We start from the raw sequence: 14,391 nt of genomic DNA, 5'->3' as shown, positions 1-14,391 counted from the left end.
CGGAGGTTGCAGTGAGCTGAGATCGCACCACTGCACTCCAGCCTGGGCGACAGAGTGAAACTTTTGTCTCAAACAAAACAAAAACAAAAACAACAAAAAAGAAACAGCCTTCTGGTTGCTAAATTCGAGAAAAGAGTAAGAGTTGAGGCAGGAGAAGGGAGGATCAGGCCGCAGCGCCGGGAAGGGGCAGGCAGAAGAGACGTCAGGAGGCCAAACAGACAGGACTCCATGATGCACCCTAGGGATACCAGTACCCAAACAGAGGTGGCCAAGAGCAGAGGCATGGACGCCGGCCTTCTCCTGCTCAGACATCCAGGCATGCAGAGCCCTCCACGTGCCAAACACACGGCACAGGAAGGGAGGTACAGAGCCGATATGCAGGCACAGATCTGCAATGACCAGGATGCACACTCCCACCAGAGGGAGAGAGCAAGGCATGGTCAAGGCTCACTGCAGCCTCGACCTCTTGGACTCAAGCTCTCCTTCCACTCCAGCCTCCATAGTAGCTGGGACCACAGCCACACGCCGTGACACCCCATTAATTTTTAAATTTTTTTTTTTTTTTGAGAGGGAGTCTCACTCTGTGGCCCAGGCTGAAGTGCATGGTGTCTCCTTGGCTCACTGCAACCTCTGCCTCCCAGGTTCAAGCGATTCTCCTGCCTCAGCCTCCTGAGTAGCTGGGACTACAGGCTCCTGCCACCATGCCTGGCTAGTTTTTATGTTTTTAGTACGGAAGGGGTTTCACCATGTTGGTCAGGCTGGTCTCGAACTCCTGACCTCTTGATCCACCCCCCTCGGCCACCCAAAGTGCTAGGATTACAGGCTGAGCCACTGCGCCTGGCAATTTTTAAACTTTTTGTAGAGCTAGGGGTCTCACTGCATTGACCAGTCTGGTCTCAAACCTCTGGACTCAAGCGATCCTCCCACCTTGGCCTCCCAAACAGGGGTGAGTTACTCTGCCCAGCCAACGACTCTATTCTTCCCATTTTACAGATGGACAAACTGAGGCTCAGGAGGCCAGTCCCTTGCCTGTAGCCCACAGTTAGTGGTAGCACTGGGATTCCAACTTGGGCCCCCTTCCCTGTCGCCCATATATTGGTGTTCCATTCATGTGACCACGTGGGTGTTGGTGCGTCTGAAGATCTACATCTCCCCAAGTAAGTGTCCCCCATGGATGCCCACCCAGCAGTGTGCTCCTGTTTCTCAGTTTTCTCCAGGAATCGAGCTCCTGGCCCGGCGTGTCTAAGTGTGTCTGTGGCCCAGCAGCGTGCCCTTGCGTGTCTGGGTCCCTCTGCATGTCTCTGCCTGTCCTAGCCTCTGCGTGTCAATGACGTCGAAGAGAGAGAGAGAGAGAGAGAGAGAGAGAGAGAGAGAGAGAGAGAGTGTGTGTGTGTGTGTGTGTGTGTGTGTGTGTGTGTGTCCTTGTCCGCAGAGCTGTGAGAGTGAGGGGGAGTGGAGGGCCGAGGAGGCCTGGCTGGGGCTGGGCTGGGGGTGGAGGCGGGGAGAGGGGTGTCACGGGCTGAGTAGAGAGGGGAGTGGAGTTCGGGAGGAATGTTTACGAGACACATAGTCCAGAGGGACAGCGCCCAGAGCACGGATAGAGAGACACACAGCCTCACTGGCCCAGGACTGGGACATAGCCACCAGGGTCCCCTTCCCCCTCCTCGGCTCCCTTCCTGGCCCCTTTAAGAAAGGGCTGATCCGCTCCTCTCTGAGTTAACCCCTGATGGTCCAGGTGGCCCCTGGGCTCTGGCCCCGGTGGGCGGAGGCAAAGGGGGAGCCAGGGGCGGAGAAAGGGTTGCCTGAGTCTAGGAGTGAGAGAAGGAGGCAGGGGTGCTGGGAAGGCGGCTGTGAGCCGAGCCAGGGGAGAGGGCCCCCCTGCCACTGTGCCAGGCAGGCAGTGCCAAATCCGGGGAGCCCGGAGCTGGGGGGAGGGCTGGGGACAGCCCGGCCCTGCCCCCTCCCCTACAGGGAGCCCAGCAACTTCTGAGGAAAGTTTGGCACCCGTGGCGTGGCGGTGCACCAGGATGGGCAGGGTCCCGCTGGCCTGGTGCTTGGTGCTGTGCGGCTGGGCTTGTGTGGCCCCCAGGGGTGAGTGATGGGGGGGGCTCCTCGGGGAAGGGACTCACTCGGAGGGGCTGGGACAAGGGTAGGAGGTGGGGGACAGTGGCAGGTGTTGGGGGGGCCTGGGCTGGCTTAGGGAGTTTCTTTGGGACAACAGAAAAAGGACTTCAAGAGAGGCAGACACAAACTCAAGAGACTCACCAGGAGCAGCAAAGGGAGGGAAAGGCAGAGAGGAAGAGAAGGGCCGGGCCGACAGAAGAGAGGACCCGGAGGACAGACAGACAAGAAGAAGCTCAGGGCAGGGGCGGGGGCTGGACCTGAGAAGGGGGCCGAGGAGAGAGGAGCTGAGCTGGGGGGTGCGGGGAAAGATGAAATCTTCCCGAAGTGCCACCGAGTTGGGCCGGGTGGCGTTGGGCCGGGTGGAGGGATGAGGAGGGCTCTGGAGCCCTGGGGGAAAACACTTGTCCCTGCCAATTCCTCCCCAACTTGTCCCTGCCCCACCAGTCCGCTCCATCTCTGGGGGGAGTGTCTCACTTTGTCTCTCTGTCTGCCTCCAGCTCTGCTCTCTCAAGGAGGGCTCTGGAGCCCTGGGGGAAAACCCTTGTCTCTGCCAATTCCCCCCAACTTGTCCCTGCCCCACCAGTCCGCTCCATCTCTGGGGGTAGTGTCTCACTTTGTCTCTCTGTCTGCCTCCAGCTCTGCTCTCTCTGGGTCTCTGTTTCTCTCATAGTCTCTGCCCTTCTCTCTAAGTCTCTCTCTTCTCAGCCTCCCTCTGTGACTGTCTCCCCCGTTTGCCCTCCTCTTGTCTTCTCTCTTGAGGGCCATTTCTTCATCATCTTTGGTCCCTCCCTGTATCTCTGCTCCTCTCTGTCTCGCCTCCTGACCTTCTCTGTGCCTGACTCCTCCGTATCTCTGTCTCTCTCTGAATCTCTGCTCCTCTCTGTCTCCCGTGCCTGACTTTCTCTGGCTTCTCCCTACCCCTCCACCCTGATCTCCCTCTTCCCGCCCCCATGTCTTCCCCCCCATCCACCAGCACCAAGCAATCTAAGTCTCTAGAGACCCTAAGAGAGGATGGAGGGGCAGGGGCTGGCCCTGCCAGTCAGTCCAGGGCGTGGGAGGCTGCCAGATCCTGAGTCTCCTTCCCCGACGGGATGGACTCTGGACCCCAGTCCCCTGGGAAAGCTCCCATCCTCCCCTCAGAGCCTCCGCCCTCCACCCCCCTCTGAGGTCACTCTGCAACTATGTGGCCTGAGGGCCTGGCGGGGTCCTGGCGGGTGGTGGGCAGGCAGGGACCGGGTGGAACTGAAGGCCGGAACTGAAGGAGCCGGGAAGTTCCTAAGCGAACTTTTCCCATTTCCCCTGCAGGCACACAGGCTGAAGAAAGCCCCTTCGTGGGCCACCCAGGGAATATCACAGGTGCCCGGGGGCTCACAGGGACCCTTCGGTGTCAGCTCCAAGTCCGGGTTCGGGGAGAGCCTCCCGAGGTGCACTGGCTTCGGGACGGACAGATCCTGGAGATCGCAGACATCACCCAGACCCAGGTGCCCCTGGGTGAAGAGGAGGAGGATGACTGGATATTGTTCAGCCAGCTCAGGTATGCGGCCGCCCCCCGAGTCCCACCTTCACCCCCATCATGCAAGGGGCAGAGAGCCCACCTGGGTGGGAACCCCGGCTTGACCCCTTGTCAGCTGTGTGGTTTCCAGCATGTGATGGAACCTCAAGGTTTCGCTTTCCTCTTCTGCAAATTGAGTTAATAATAGGACCTACTGGCCGGCGCAGAGGTTCACGCCTGTAATCCCAGCGCTTTGGGAGGCCGAGGCGGTCGGATCACCTGAGGTCAGGAGTTCAAAACCAGCCTGACCAACACGGAGAAACCGTCTCTACTAAAAATACAAAATTAGCCAGCATAGTGGTGCATGCCTGCAATCCCAGCTACTCGGGAGGCTGAGGCAGGAGAATCGCTTGAATCTGGGAGGCAGAGGCTGCAGTGAGCCGAGATCTCGCCATTGCACTCCAGCCTGGGCAACAAGAGCTAAACTCCGTCTCAAAAATAATAATAATAGGACCTACTTCATCGTTCTCATGAGCTTCTGACCCCTCTTTCCATTCTGACAGACCCTCTCCCAGCGTCCAGCTCTGACCCAAATCTCTCTGTCTCTCCTCTTGCCCGTCAGAATCGAGTCCCTACAGCTTTCAGATGCAGGACAGTACCAGTGTTTGGCATCTGTGAGAGATCAGTCCTACGTGTCCCAGCCTGGCTACGTAGGGCTGGAGGGTGAGCTCTGCGGTCAGGGGTCCCGAGGGGTCAGAGGACGTATGGCGCTCATAGGTTGTGGAAACGCAGGAATCCTGGGTGATCAGGGATGCTGGAGGATTCAGGGTGACCCTAGGTGACATACAGCCTAGGAATGGCAGAATTTTGGGGGTTCAGGAAGCTGGGAGTCCATATAAGTTATGGGAGCAAGGCTGGGAGGATTATATGTTCTGGGTGAAAAGACTTCCTGGGGTTAGTCGGATGTCCTGGGCATCAGACGTGATCAGGTCACAGGAGGCCATTCTGGGCTTCAGATAAGGCATCAGAGGCACGCAATGGACTCCTCTCCCACAACCCCAGTGGCCTCATTTTCCTCATCTGTAGAATGAGATGAGGATGAGCTGTCAGACATTCTGGAAGAGAGACATGAGGAGCTCAGCTGTCTTGGGGGGGATCTGACCTGGGGGGAATCAGATATTGGGGTCACATGTGTTGGGGTTAGGCTCAGGTATCCTTGGGGATCAGATATAGGCAGGTCAATGACCCTGCAGGGTGGGTTTGCTGCCCAAAGCTTACAGCATCCTAGTGGTGGGTCAAACATCTAAGGGGCTCAGAGGGACTCCAGCCTCTACCACTGCCCACCCCCCCAGGCCTCCCTTACTTCCTGGAGGAGCCTGAGGACAGGACTGTGGCTGCCAACACCCCCTTCAACTTGAGCTGCCAAGCCCAGGGACCCCCAGAGCCCGTGGATCTACTCTGGCTGCAGGATGCCGTGCCCCTGGCCACAGCTCCAGGTCACGGCCCCCAGCGCAGCCTGCATATTCCAGGTGAGTCCAGGGATGGGGTCAGCTCCACACAGAGGGCAGGGCAGGGCTGGATCAGAAGCAAGGGAGCATCACTGCCTCTGCGCGAGTTCCTGGCCGCCCTTCTGTCCCTCACTGTCCCTGTGTTTCTCCCTCTGAGTCTGTCTCTGCCTATCTTGTTTCTCTCCATATGCCTTTTTCTGTCTCTTTCTGTCTCTTGGTGTCTGTGTGTCTTTCTGTGTGTGTGTGTGTGTGTGTGTGTGTCTGTGTCTCTGCTTCTCTCTCCCTCTATTAACCCCAGCCTCTCTCTGAATAGAATTCTTTGTCCTGGGTTTCCTCTGAGCTGTTCCATGACCCGATGTGTGTGGCCTGGTGCCCCTTTGTCAGCCCTTGACCCAAGCAGGACACCAGAATCAATTGTGCCCTCCTCTCCTCCACCTCCTGCCACAACTGGCCCACCTCCTGCCCTAATAAGCCCTCCTGGCCTGGGTCAAAGCAAAGATATCCAGCTCAGGTCCCCTGGGGAGACTGAACCCAAGGAATAGAGATCAGGGAGAAAGTGGGAGACAGAGAGAGACAGAATGAGATACACTGGAAGTGACAGGTCACAGTGACCCAAGATGGACACAGACAGGACAGGGAGGCCGGGCATGGTGGCTCACGCCTGTAATCCGAGCACTTTGGGAGGCTGAGGCAGGTGGATCACTTGAGGCCAGGAGTTCAAGACCAGCCTGACCAACATGGCAAAACACCGTCTTTACCAAAAATACAAAAATTAGCCAGGCGTGGTGACAGGCGCCTGTAGTCCCAGGTTCTTGGGAGGCTGAGGCTGGAGAATGGCTTGAACCCAGGAGGCAGAGGTAGCAGTGAGCTGAGATTGGGCCACTGCACTCCAGCCTGGGCGACAGAGCAGGAATGCATCTCAAAACAAAACAAAAGACAGGATAGGGAAGTCTGAGCGACAGAAACCCTCTCCTTCAGGATGACCATACCTTTCTGCACCACACAGACGAGGCAGGACCAAGCTCAGGGCTATGCAATGTTCACAGGCATGACGGGGAACCCTGGACTCTGGGGATTTTCCCTATTGATGGAGGAAAGACAGGAGGAGATGGCAGAGGCTCCGTAAAGGGAGGACTCTGCAGCCTGCAGGGCGTCAGCTTCCTGTGCTCCCAACCTGCTGCCTCTCTCTGCTGGAATGAGGGGCCTTTCACCTGGGGGTCTCCAAGGTGGAGGGAGGGGTTCACATTCCCAACATTCCTGTGACCCTGAGTTGCAAGGAAGAGCTGGTGGGCGTGCTGGCCCCAGAGGGCTGACTCAGGCCCATGGCTTGAGTGAGTGGCCCAGTGGGGACCAGGAGCTGGGGCATGAGTCAGCCTGGCAGGTCCCATGAGAAGGGGAGGGGAGGGAGAGAAATGGGGGCTACACAGGTGCGAGGGGCTGTGCCTGTCTGTGTGGTGGTGGTGGGGTGTCTGGATATCCATGTGGCTCTGGATCCGAGTGTTAGTGTATCTGTAAACACAACCTCTGTGTGAGGGTGTGCCTTGACAAGGGTGGACTTCTGTGGATGTCCTATGTGTGGTGTGTGTGTGTGTCTGTGTGTGTGTGTGTGTGTGTCACTAAGTATATTTCCTTCAGCTTGGATTCTGTCCCAATGTGTGTTTGGGTCTTCAAAACATGTCTTTTTTTTTTTTTTTTTGAGACGGATTCTTGCTCTGTGGCCCAGGCTGGAGTGCAGTGGCGCTGTCTCGGCTCACTGCAACCTCCACCTCCCAGGTTCAGGCCATTCTCCTGCCTTAGCCTCCTGGGTAGCTGGGATTACAGGCGTGTGCCACCACACCTGGCTAATTTTTATATTTTTAGTAGAGATGGGGTTTCACAATGTCGGCCACGCTGGTTTTAAACTCCTGACCTGTGATCCGCCCATCCTGGCCTCCCAAAGTGCTGGGATTACAGGTGTGAGCCACCACGCTCGGCCACCATAGCATGTCTCTGTACGTTTCTTAGGGGCTGCCCATGTGTGAGGGTCTGTGTGTGTGTGCATGACTCAGTATACCAGTGTCAGCCTGTGCCTATCCCTCTTTTTTGTGTTTGTGTGTTCACAGCTGAGACTCACTGTATAAAAGTAGAGTATGCATGGAGGGGTTGTGGATTTGGGGCTATGGTCCACACTTCTCTGTATGCAGGTGGTAGTGTCAGCCCACAGGTGTGCAGCTATGGGTGTGAGTGTGTCCTGTGTCCTTGTGAGAGCTGCTCTTCCCCTGCAGAATCAGGATGTGTCCACGGATAACTTGTGTTTCTTTTTTTTTTTTTTTTTAGACAGAATCCCACTCTGTGGCCCAGGCTGGAGTGCAGTGGTGGGATCTCATCTCACTGCAACCTCCACCTCCTGGGTTCAAACAATTCTCTTGCCTCAGCCTCCCAAGTAGCTGGGACTACAGACATGCATCACCAGACAGGCTAATTTTTTTGTATTTTTAGTAGAGACAGGGTTTTGCCATGTTGGCCAGGATGGTCTTGATCTCCTGACCTCGTGATCCGCCCCCCTTGACCTCCCACAGTGCTGGGATTACAGGCATGAGCCACCACACCCATTGCAACTGTGTTTTTTGCATCAGTCTGTGCCTTGGTGAACATGAAGCCACCTGGGCGCATCCAGCTTCATCTTACCGCGCAGATGAAGGCTTGGCTGTGTGTTGGTTCGCATCGGTGTGTCTGTGTCTGAACAGGTCAACATGACCCTTCATTGTGTCTTGGTGTGTATTTATCTGTCCACCTCGACTCCAGGTATGCTGTTGCTTGGTGTGTGTCTCTCACTATACAAGGGTGTTTAGGCTTCTGTGTGTCGGCATCAGCCTAGATGTATATTATGTTGCTAGGTGTTCGTAATTAATGTGTACACATGTGATTGTGTGTTTATGTGTCTGTCCCACGTTGGCTTGTTTGCGTGTGTCTCTTTATGAATGTGCATCAGTGTCAGCCCCTGTGTGTATATGTGTGAATCATGGTGTTTTTGTGTCACTGTGTGTTTGTGACATCAGCCCTTGAGTATCTTGTGCCACTAACTTATCAAGTGCTGCATTTTCTGTGAATCTGTGCCAATAACGGCCGCTGTGTGTTTAAATGTGATTCATTGTGAGTGTGTGTTGGGGGGGTGCTATGTGAAGGAATTTTGTCCGTTTGTGTGTGTCTGTCCCTGTATCTGACTCAGGGTGTGTCCCTCCTCCTTCCATCCCTCTCTCTCTGGAAAAGCTGGGGCAGAGAGCAGGGGTTGTGGGGGGATGGTCTGAACATCTGGAAAGCACATCTGGAGTCAGACTACTCCTGTCCTCCTGGGGTAAAGCAGCAGCCCTCTGGAGGGGAAGGGGTCCTAGACCCTCCTGTCCCCTTCACTCAAGGTGCGGCCGTTGGGGCCTGGGAAGGGGGATCCCAGCTCTGGCTCCGAGCTCCGGAGGCCGGCCGGAAGCGCTGGGGTGGGGAGGTGCCCCAGTGACTCACGCGGGGGCAGGAATGCTGCGGTCGGAACGGACCCGACTCCAAAACCCACCTCCCACCCCAGGGCTTCTCTGGCCGGCAGCGCCAGCTCCCGCGCGCTGACCCTGGCGGGGCCCCACGTGCCAGGTGGCTGGACCCGACCCAGGCTCCCCACCCCCTCTCGGGCCGTCCGCCCGGGACTGTACTGTTTCTCCTGCCGGCGCGGGGACGCGGGGGCTGTGGCACGGGCACCTGACCTTGGCTGGGAACGGCCACCTAGGAAGCTGTGGATGAGGAGCTCCCCTACCCACCCCCTTCCGGCCTCTGCAGACTTTGTCCCATTCCACTCCCTCCGCTGACACAGAAAAGTAAACTTTGTGTCGGCGGATGGAGAGCCTCCCCCGTGAACGCGGTGGGAAACATAGGCGCATCCGCACGGAGCAAACACGAGAGACAGGCACACAGATAACACATGCACGTACACACCCTCCGCAGATACACGCAGGGCCACAAACATACCAGCTCAGAAACGCAGTCACAGATGCACAAGCACACGCGTAAACAACACGCAGAATTGCAGTCGTACTTGCGAGACTTGGACCCGGGGCTGGGCACGAGGTGGCTCAGCCTGCAATCCGAGCACTTTGGGAGGCCGAGGCAGGAGGATCGCTTGAGGCCGAGAGTTCGAGACCAGCCTCGGCAACATAGTGAGACCTTCCCCCACTCCCTTCTTCTCTACAAAAAAATTTAAAAATTAGCCAAGAGTGGTGACCGCCTGTAGTCCCAGCTACTCGGGAAGATGAGACAGGAGGATCTCTTGAGCTCTGGAGGTCAAGGCTGCAGTGAGCTGTGATTGTGCCACTGCACTCCAGCCTCGGTGACCGAATAAGACCCTGTCTCAAAAAACAAAATGAAGCCAGGCAAGTGGCTCACGCCTGTAATCCAGCACTTTGGGAGGCCAAGTTGGGTGAATCACCTGAGGTCAGGAGTTCGAGATCAGCCTGGCCAACATGGTGAAACCCTGTCTTAAAAATAAAAACAAAAACGAAAAAATTGGTCCTTCTTACCTCCTAGACATTGTGTGTGGGGGGGGGGACTGGGGGTTGTCTATGTTTCTATGTGCATCTATGTTGAGTAGTTCCCCTTATCCTCCATCATATGAATAACATTAAACCCTTTGTATACTGTGCATAACTTTCTTTTTCCTTCACAATTTCGCGGATACATTGTTTCTTATTGTAGATCTTAGCAACTTCTGTGTATGTGATTTTCTTTTCCTAAGTAGAGAACTTTCACCTTTTCACTTAAAAGGAAGTACTTTAAGACTTCCCTTTGACCTATCGGAATTGCAGGCATCACTATTTTGTACCTTGGGGCCATTTTTTTTTCTTTTATTTTGAGACAGAGCCTTGCTCTGTCCCCCAGGCTGGAGGGCAGTGGCGCGACCTCTGCTCACTGCAACCTCCGCCACTCAGATTCTAGTGATTACGGTGCCTCAGCCTCCTGAGTAGCTGGGATTACAGGCATCCGCCACCACGCCCGGCTGATCTTTTGTATTTTTGGTAGCGATGGGGGTTTCAATATGTTGCCCAGTCTTGTCCTAAACTCCTAACTCAAAGGATCCACCCACCTCGGCCTCCCAAAGTGCTGGGATTACAGGCACAAGCCACAGCACCTGGCCATGCCATTATTTAGAAAAATAAAGGTTCCTTGAACACCAGCACTACCACACCAGGAGAGTCGATCTGATAGCTGAGTGACTCACAGAAAGATATCAGATACAGCACTGAGATGCTGAACAAAGGGGATTCACATCCCAGGCGGACCAGAGCAGGATGGCGTGAGGTTTCATCACAGTACTCAGAAGAGCATGCAATTTAAAACTTAGGAGTTATATCTGGAATTTTCCATTGACTATTTTTGGACCAAGAGTAACTGAAACCTCTAAAAGTGAAGCCTTGGCCTGTCTCACATAGCGAGACCCCTCTTCTCTACAAAAAAATTTAAAAATTAGCCAAAGTGTGGTAGTGGCTGCCTCTAGTCCCAGCTGCTCAGGAGGATGAGACAGGAGAATTGCTTGAGCCGAGATCGCGCCACTGCACCCCAGCCTGGGCAATACGAGTGAAACTCGGTCTCAAAAATAAATAAATAAATAAAAATAAAGCGACGCCTTAGATAAAAGGGGACTGATGTATATTGTGTAGTGACGTGTGTTGGCCCAGGAACCCTTCCTGCCCCTCTCTGATCCTGGGTCCTCCCCTCATATGACTCCCTAGGACTGAACAAGACATCCTCTTTCTCCTGCGAAGCCCATAACGCCAAGGGGGTCACCACATCCCGCACGGCCACCATCACAGGTGACAGGGTTGGGAGCTGGGGAGCTGGGTGTCAGAGGGCGGGGCTTAGGTCAGGGGTCAGAGTGGGGGCAGAGAGCAGGATAGAGAGCTTTGAGCAAAGATTCCCCAGGGTCAGTCCCTCTGGTTTCTCCACAGTGCTCCCCCAGCAGCCCCGTGACCTCCACCTGGTCTCCCGCCAACCCACGGAGCTGGAGGTGGCTTGGACTCCAGGCCTGAGCGGCATCTACCCCCTGACCCACTGCACTCTGCAGGTGAGACCCCAAAACTCGGCTCACTTCAGTCTCAGGCCTCTTTCCACCCACACCCCCAAGCCCCATCCTTTCCCTGGGAACCCACCCCTTCTTGGCCACTGCTGAGAAGCAGTAGAGCCTTGGGGGTTAAGCCAGATGTCCTGGGTTCAAATGCTGGCTCCACCACCTGCTGGCTATGTGAGCTTGGGTAGGTGGCTTAATTTATCTGGGCCTCAGTTCTCTCGTCTACAAAATGGATATAATGGTAGTGCCTACCTACCTGGTATGCTTGGTGTAAAAATCCAATGAGTGAATGCAAATTACCGACTTAAAACGGTATCTAGACAGTCAAGGCTGCAGTGAGGCATGATTGAACCACTGCTCTCCAGCCTGGGTGAAAGCGTGGGACACTGTCTCAAAAGAAAAAAACAAAAAATAGTGGCTATGAATCTTCCCGTTTTCAAGGTAAGGAACTAAGGCCCAGAGAGGGGAAGTGACCTTTCCCCACTCTCCTCCCCTCCCCTCGGCTAGAAAGCCAGAGCTGAGATTCAATCCCAGAGGTCAGCTGGATTTGGAAGACCTCAAATGCCAGGTCGGGCATCAGCTGCACCCCTGCCCACATTCACCAAGTGTCCCCAGGAAAGCAGAAGTGTGTCCTCTTCCTTCTCCAGGTCTCACTTCCTGCTGCACATGGGCTAGGGCTGAAGAGTTCCAGTGGGAGGGTCACAGGGAAAAGAGAAGTGGGAGCAGGCATGGGGAGTCCTGGTAGAGGTTCCTCTTCCTGTCTGTCACTGTGGGTCAGAGAGGAGCATGGGGACAGCCTCACTCCCTCTTCCATCCTCACATCCACCATGTGCCCCCACTCCTCCCCAGGTCTCATGGTGGTGTCATTTCCCATCATGCAGGCTATGTGACTTTGAGCAAGTTGCTGAACCTCTCTGGGCCTGGGCTTCCCTGTCTGTAAAATGGGGTTGAGAAAGGAAATTGACCCCATCGGGTGGTAGTGTGAAGTCAATGAGTGCATCCAGGAATGTGCTCGACCGGGAGCTTGATGCATACTTGGCACTGAAGAAATGTTAGCTATGCTGAGTGTCATGGCTCACACCTGTAATACTAGCCCTTTGGGAGGTCGAGGCAGGTGGATCACCTGAGCCCAGGAGTTTGAGACCTGCCTGGTCAACATGTTGAAAGCCTGTCTCTCTAAATAATTAAAAAATTAGGTGGGGTTGTGATTGTACCACTGCACTCCACGTTGTGTGACAGAGAGTCCTAAAAGAAAGAAAGAAGAGAGAAAAGGAGGAAGAAAGAAAGAAGAGGAAAAGAAGGAAGGGAGGGAGGGAGGAAGAGAGAAAGAGAAAGGAAGGAAGGAAAGAGGAGAAGAGGAAGGAAGGAAGGAGAACAAATGTTAGCTGTTGATAATTATAATGTGCAAAACAGTTTATATACATCATGTCGTTAAACCTTATACTGTGACAAGTAGGAACTGTGATGCTCATTTTCCAGAAATGGAAACTGAGACTCAGATAAGTTAAGACACTCATTCTAGGTCGCACAGCAAACAGCATCCAACCCAGGACTTAGGTCCAAGGAATCTGGCTTTAGAGCCCACACCGTGTAGCAGTAAACTCCTTCCTGACATACTGTGTGACGGTGCGGCTGGGGTCTCCAGGGTGAAGGGAATCTGGTGGCTGCTGCATTGCGTGGTTGTGAGTTGTGTGGTTATGGGGGTTTTGTGGTTCCATGTGGCAAGGCTATACAGGTGTATACAGCAGCGGTGGCCCCTCCATCCTGAGTGTGCCATTCCTAGGGTGGAATAAGTGTGAGAGCCTGTGCCTCTATGCAGAGCTTGACATTTGTTACCAGGAAATGCACATAAAATAATAAGTAACAGGCCAGGCGCAGTGGCTCATGCCTGTACTCCCTTCAGTTTAGGAGGCTGAGGCAGGTGGTTCATGAGGTCAGGAGTTCAAGACCAGCCTGGCCAAGATGGTGAAACCCCGTCTCTACTAATAATACAAAAATTAGCTGGGCATGGTGGCAGGTGCCTGTAATCCCAGCTACTCAGGAGGCTGAGGCAGGGAATTGCATGAACCCAGGAGGTGGAGATTTCAGTGAACGGAGATCACGCCACTGCACTCCAGCCTGGGTAACAGAGTGAGAATCCATCTGAAAAAAAATAATAAGTGGCAAACACTCAGTATGCACAAGCAGTCTTCTAAATGCTGATATGCCCTAATTCAGTCAACCTGTGAAGCAGGGAGCCACTGTCATCCCATTTTACAGATGAGAAGACTGAGACACACAGCTAGGGAATGGTAGAGCCTGGATTTGAGCCCCGGATCCAGCATCCATGCTCCTCAGCGCTAGGCTAAACTGTCTCTGTGCACAGATAAGAGGTATTGTTACCATTACTGATATTCTTACCACCAGTAGAGCGAAGACTCTAGGGACAGGACGGGAGGCCGAGGCGGGCGGATCACTTGAGGTCATGAGTTCAAGAACAGCCTGACCAACATGGTGAAACCTCGTGTCTACTAAAATTACAAAAAAGCTGGGCATGGTGGCACATGCCTGTAGCCCCAGCTACTTGGGAGGCTGAAACAGGAGAATTGCTTGAACCTGGGAGGTAGAGGTCGCAGTGAGCCAAAATCACGCCACTACACTCCGACCTGGGTGACAGAACAAGACTTCCTCTCAAAAAAACAAACAAAAACATTAGCCAGGCATGGTGGCACACGCCCATAATCCCATCTATTTGGGAGGCGGAGACCTGGGAGGCAGAGGTTGCAGTGAGCCGAGATCACACCACTGCACTCCAGCCTGGGTGACGAAATGAGACTCGTTACATGCATAATCTTCAGTGCACCTCTACATCAGACTTGTCTAACGCATGTGGCCCAGGACGATTTCAAATTCGGCCCAACACAAATTCATAAACTTTCTTAAAACATTATGAGATTTTAGCCGGGTGTGGTGGTGCACACCTGTGGTCCTGGCTGCCCAGGAGGCTGAGGCAGGAGAATTGCTTGAACCCAGGAGGCAGAGGCTGCTGTGAGCTGAGATCACGTCACTACTGCACTCCAGCCTGAGTGACACAGTGAGACTCCATCTCAAAAAAAAAAAAATTGGCCGGGCGTGGTGGCTCAAGCCTGTAATCCCAGCACTGTGGGAGGCCGAGGCGGGTGGATCACGAGGTCAAGAGATCGAGA

The 14,391-nt window shown here is 54.5% G+C and overlaps 1 protein-coding gene across 4 annotated transcripts in view; it reads left to right on the top strand.

Moving 5' to 3' along the window:
• Window positions 1-1,566: 1,566 nt before the first annotated feature.
• AXL (AXL receptor tyrosine kinase) overlaps window positions 1,567-14,391 on the top strand; it is a 36,866-nt gene continuing 24,041 nt past the window's right edge. For all 4 annotated transcript variants that reach the window (XM_037729443.1, XM_017502960.1, XM_017502959.1 and 1 more), the window contains exons 1-6: window positions 1,567-2,091; window positions 3,430-3,658; window positions 4,239-4,339; window positions 4,969-5,145; window positions 10,872-10,952; window positions 11,088-11,203. In XM_037729443.1, coding sequence (XP_037585371.1) covers window positions 2,028-2,091; window positions 3,430-3,658; window positions 4,239-4,339; window positions 4,969-5,145; window positions 10,872-10,952; window positions 11,088-11,203 — 768 coding nt within the window. In that variant the 5' untranslated portion in view covers window positions 1,567-2,027. The remainder of the gene's footprint in view (window positions 2,092-3,429; window positions 3,659-4,238; window positions 4,340-4,968; window positions 5,146-10,871; window positions 10,953-11,087; window positions 11,204-14,391) is intronic.

The sequence above is a fragment of the Cebus imitator genome, unplaced genomic scaffold (assembly GCF_001604975.1).
Source record: "Cebus imitator isolate Cc_AM_T3 unplaced genomic scaffold, Cebus_imitator-1.0 Scaffold306, whole genome shotgun sequence".
Lineage (NCBI taxonomy): Eukaryota > Metazoa > Chordata > Mammalia > Primates > Cebidae > Cebus > Cebus imitator.
This window is presented reverse-complemented; position numbering and strand designations above follow the sequence as displayed.